Source organism: Rutidosis leptorrhynchoides, chromosome 7 (assembly GCF_046630445.1).
Source record: "Rutidosis leptorrhynchoides isolate AG116_Rl617_1_P2 chromosome 7, CSIRO_AGI_Rlap_v1, whole genome shotgun sequence".
Classification (NCBI taxonomy): domain Eukaryota; kingdom Viridiplantae; phylum Streptophyta; class Magnoliopsida; order Asterales; family Asteraceae; genus Rutidosis; species Rutidosis leptorrhynchoides.
The window spans coordinates 28,652,962-28,658,599 of NC_092339.1; the positions used below are offsets into that span (position 1 = coordinate 28,652,962).

At 36.1% G+C, this 5,638-nt stretch overlaps 1 protein-coding gene across 1 annotated transcript; it reads right to left on the bottom strand.

Annotated features, from left to right (window-relative positions):
- Positions 1 to 840: 840 nt before the first annotated feature.
- On the bottom strand, positions 841 to 3,744 carry LOC139858118 (uncharacterized). Its single transcript, XM_071846971.1, has 10 exons — positions 3,464 to 3,744; positions 3,110 to 3,273; positions 2,948 to 3,012; positions 2,835 to 2,875; positions 2,628 to 2,716; positions 2,438 to 2,551; positions 1,917 to 1,994; positions 1,657 to 1,722; positions 1,496 to 1,573; positions 841 to 1,309 (listed from the first exon to the last, which is right to left on the bottom strand). Exons 1-10 carry the CDS (start codon positions 3,582 to 3,584, stop codon positions 1,202 to 1,204), a joined length of 924 nt encoding a protein of 307 aa, XP_071703072.1. The 5' UTR covers positions 3,585 to 3,744; the 3' UTR covers positions 841 to 1,201.
- Positions 3,745 to 5,638: the final 1,894 nt, after the last annotated feature.

Genomic DNA, 5,638 nt, shown 5'->3' on the forward strand with positions numbered 1-5,638 from the left:
AAGGGTAAAAGGTTCTCCTAGATGCACGAATGAGGAGAGAAAGAAGCAAACGAGCCAGTGAAAGAAAGGAGAGAGAGAACTCGCTAGTTGCCATTAGTTCAATCCTTCAATCCAACCATCGGACAGAAGTCAGCTAGTGCACTTCGAGAGCTAATCCCGCAAAGACAGAATTGCCGTAAGGGACAGAACTTCGGTAGTGCACTTCGACAGCTATGCTTGAGTTTAGCGGAACCAAATCTTAGTCTCGTAGTCTTGAAACTCAGCCGTACTTCCTTTGGCTGGCCTTTCGATCCTCTCGTTCACAAAGGGGCGCAACTCTACTGAAGCAGCTCCCTCTGCTTTTGGAACTGTAAAAGGGTTGGGGGCAATCACTTTTTAGATCATGGCTTGTATTCGACTTCGCGGTTGGAAGGATTGCTTTCTGCCGTCTGTCTTTTCATTCTCTCTCTTCTCTTAGCAAAGTAGACTCAAGTCAAACTTTTGGCTTGCTACAAGCTGGGCTCCTGGACTGCAAGGTGAACCAAGTGTATTCCATTTTGTGATGACGTGATGTGACTTGTGAAGTTCACTTAAACTTTAATACCCTTAAGCGCATTAGGTAACCTCTTTTGATGGTAATTTGAATTTGAATAATACCCTTATGACGATCCCTTTATGAAAGGGTAGTTCTACATTTTAAAGAAACCTCTTCGATTTGAGGGGGAAGTTCGCTTAAATTCAAAGCGTACAACTGGGACAGGGCATCTTATGAAAGGCATCTTATGAAAATCACTTTATCAGTTAAAAAGTTCTACATATACATATCCGATCTATTTACATCTATTGTAGTTGCACCTTCCTTTTAAGCACTGCAATCTCAATATAAATCCTTCTCAAAAGTTCAAAATCGATCAATATATGGCCACAGCGTTCAGACGACAGTTTATCTCTTAACATTCTCTAAACAACTCTTATGACAACAAGTTATCTAGTGGAAAATCTTCATATGTTGATATGTAGTATGAAGTATTAACTAACTCGAGGTATAAGTTTAAACTTTAAACAGAGTTGAACTAATTAACTCGTGGTATAAGATAAAATACTAATACGATTAGGCTTTAACTAACTCGTGGTATTAGATCTAATACATCTGGCTAGAACGATACTTCAGAACCAAGGCTACTGCAAATACATAATGGTGGGGACTGCGTTTCTTAAACCTTCAGGCTTCCGAACATCCAAATTTGAAACGCCGTATTTTCATTTTTCCATCTAGTGCCAAAGCCAAGACATCATACTCTTCCACGTACAACAGTTCAGAAATTGTAGCCTGAAACAGGGGGGGGTCTCTTTATCTCAATCCATGCACAAATTATTAACAAAAAAAGAAAAAGACAAAAATTCAAAGTGTGGGAAAACCAAAAAAACAATAAATCAAACTTTAAGTACATACATCAAAGGAAGAATTGTCATTACACAAATGACCAAACTGAGATATGAATTGACAAAAGAATACCTTAATTCCACGGATGCGACTGTTCAGATGAGCGACTAGTTCATGAAAATGTTTCAGTTCTGAAGCACTGTCTGATATCTAAATGGTGACGATATAAGTCAAAGGGTTAGACTCGGATCAAAGACACTTAACGATTACAATATCAGAACTAGCATACCGACCTTAGACGAATTTTTTGGATGACCAAGAATCCTTGCAAATGATGTATGAAGTATGGCAGGAGCATACTACAGTATAAAATCAACAGTGGTCAATAAAATTGAAGGTAACACATTAAAAACATGTGACTAGACACAATAAAAACCACGTGTATAAGAACTGTTATACTATATAAGAATAAGGGTCCGATTCTTCTATAGCAATTGGAGAAAATATCAATGATAATTTCATAAGTTTGAATGTGAAACTATAAGGTTCTTACAAGTTGCTTTTTTGGTGCACGCGGAAGAGCATTTCTTAATTTAGAACGGATAATAACAGGATCAGTTCCCGAGATCACCTAAGTATGATAAAGATACATGAAAGAAACTTATAAGAAAATGAAATAAGTAATTAAGTCACCTAAGTAAAAGGTTGAAAAAGACGTGAAACGGGTTTGAGACGGTCGGGACCTTAAAATGTCGAAATGGGGTCTAAACGGTCAAGACGGACGTTGACCCTCGTTGACCCTCGTTGACCAGTTTGTACCTATAATTGCTATTATCGTTAATATAATACAAAAAAGTAAACCGAAAGTACGTCAATTTTGATCGATTTTAACGACTTTTGACCGATTTTACCCGCATTTTTGACTTTTGACCGCATTTGACCCGACTTTTAACCGTTGACTGACTTATTAGACGACGGGACGGGGTCGAGACGGGTTAGTTACCAACACGTCGCAAGAGACGCAACGGACGTCGTTTACAACACTGCCTAAGCATACTAAATGCTAGGTCGTACCTGCCAGCAACCCAGAAGTACGCCGGTTGAAGTCAAAACGGCTCTATCCAATACGATTTTCATTGGGCAGAGTGTGTCTGTAACTAATTTTACCGCATTTGCTTCAACTTCGATCTGCAAAAATTTAGGTTTAGTACTAACGGAAAATTATTGATCTCACGAATGATGGCTCTAACAAAAAGATGCTTACTTCATCTTTTGAGGCAGGAACAGCTACAATGTGGTGTGAAGCATGAAACATACTAAAATGGTAGAGCTCAGAATTCTGAAACCAAGTTACTAACCCAAGAATGATCATGTATTACAAAAGAGACGAATCCAAACAAAATAAAAAATGGAAATTATTTGCAGATTGTAGAAGACTCTTAAAATGTGTTCCATAAGGCATTCGACTTACCTTCACTGAGGGTTGGAGAGAATATTTCCTCTACTGCTTTCCTGAAGTAAGAAACAATACGCATAAATGCACAAAAACATGAAAAAAATGGAAATTATTTGCAGTTTCCTTACGATATAGGAAGTGAGTACTCAGTACTCATATGCAATACATTAGCTCGAACAGGAGGATTAGCCGCCTGCAGTGGTAACAAATAAGAGTATTAACAACTAACGAACAAGGATATCATTAGCAGATGTAAATACCATATCGATAACTTGTATTCACATTATTACCTTATAAGTGGGAGTCACAGATCCATTTTTAACATCGAACAAATCCGAAAGCAACAACGACTGCGATGTCTCTCCTTGTTTAAGAAATAATGCACCATGCTCATCTAAATCCTTACTCATTTTGTCATACATTTTCAACCTCTCTATATTCGAAATTGGAATACCTGATAACACTCTAATCACTGAATCTACAAAATCTAAAGTATTGCTAATATATCTACTTAACAATTATGAATTTTACCTACATGTAATATTACAATAAACCACTATTTAAACTGTCAATAAATTAGGGCTCATTAATTAGTCTGTTTAAACGAAATACAGCAAAATTAAGCATAAAATTGATAAAATTACCTTTTGAAGGAGGTGATAGTTTAGAAACGGTGTGGAAGATAGTGTAGAAGATGATTAATGACACGAACCAAATCAAAGCAGCAAATTTTGACTGATTATACCAATTCCTAACCCTAGCCATGCTAATTAGCAACTATTTGGTTAAAAATTGAGATTAATTAATGACGTAATTAGATCTCCGAGTTGAGATTGAAGAATCTCGTAACATTTAGAGTTAAAATTTGGTAATTTTGGTACCAAATAGTAGGTTCGGTGAAGTGGAATGGTACATTGTTCATAGGTAGGTCACGATAGAACCATAGCATAGCAATTCTATTTTATTTTATTTTTTTATATATTCACAGAAATTTACAAAAAAAAAAAAAAAAAAAAAAAAAAAATGTACAACAATATACGATTAGTGCGTTACTCGTACTTCTATTTTTTAGAATGCATCTAACTAATTAATTATTTAGCTATATCTGGATTGGCCCGCGCGATGCAGCGGAGGCCTTTCGGGTTGGATGCTCATATTTAACGTAGCGTTGTATTTACAGATTTAAAAACGCTTTGTTGTGGGTATACTTGGATACACGTGGGTAGTACCTAGTATGCTAATGATATGCGCGTTTTTTACGCCTGGAGAATCGTGTAAAAACGTGTGGACGGAACTATCGATATGATGTAATTAGTTTGAGTTGTTTATTATACGTGTATATATATGTATGAAAATAGCCCGAAATATTTAATGTTTTTAAAAAGTGTCCGTTTCGCGTATAGGTGGTTGCGCTGTGTTCGTAAAATTATTTCGAGTTGAACGGTGACGTCATAAGAATTTAACTGGCAGCGAGTGAGAAGATGTGATCCGTTAAAAACGTTGGTGGAGTTTGTGTAAGTGTTTTTAATAAATTAATAAAGTTACACTTTTAACCCCTGAGAAGTTGTCACATGGAAAATTGTTTGAGGGGGAGTTTTGTAATATTGGTGTTTTTTTGTCCTTTGGAAAATGTGTATGTTGTAAAACGACATAATTTTGCAGCTCTTTTAACATGGAGGGTTAATTAATTCTTCATTACTACTCCGTAATACATATATTTACTACGTATTTATTTATGACCAAACCTTCAAATATTTTTTCTGTATAAAAACATGAAACACAGCGTATAACAAAATTAAGCTACTATACGTTTTTCTAAGTGCAATTTGGCCGTTTAATCGGGATATAACTACGTCGTCACACACTAACACTACGATATGTTTTAAGTTTAACTTACACCACTTTCGGGGGTACTGCCCTCATGAAATGTGCCCGAGGGCTTCATTGACATATCATGCCCTCACTCCGCCCTCAAGCTTGTCCTTCAACTTCGCCCTGCAGTTTTTCTTGAGAAAGTATAATTCATCACGAGTCTTTCTCCTGCTTTGTCCAGTGTTAACAACTTATAAATAATTTATTTTATTAAATTTGGTTGGGTATGAGATGGTGAGTAAGTATGTTATGGTAAAACGTCCTTCTGCGGCACGAAAACTCACCCTCAAAAAGGCGTATTCTCTCTAGTGTCAGAGGTGATTATATAATTAATTAATTAATTACCTATTGTGATGAAAAACGGTGTGTGACAAATGTATGTATGTTTTATATTGATGTTTTAGGTTTTATTATAGTACGTTATTACCTTAATTACTATCGTACGTATAATAAGCAAATTTGAATGGTACCTAACGAGTGGGTGGGCCTTTTACAAAAGAACGACTTGATATATACCACATGACATTCACAGATACGGAGTAGATCTTTTTTTTTTTTTTTTGAAAAGCAACTGAATTTTATTAAATGGAAACAGAATACAGAGATGCTGCACAAGTAGCAGCAGGAAAAGGAAATCAAAACATACAAAACCTACAACTTAAAACAGACAGATTCGAAGCATGTATTCGCAAAATATATGCTGAGATAGCAAATAATCCTACTCGAAGCTAATTAATCTGCAAGTAAATTTGTGGATCCGATAACCACGAACACCACTCCAACTTTGGACCTTTTAACCTCTTAGAAATCCACTCGAAAGTCATGATTTGAATCTCATTCACAATCGAAGGGGCACACACTTTTTTGTTCTTGAATATCTTCATATTTCGATATTTCCACAAAATATACCCACTCGACCATTCCACCGCTTGCCAAATCTTTGCCCC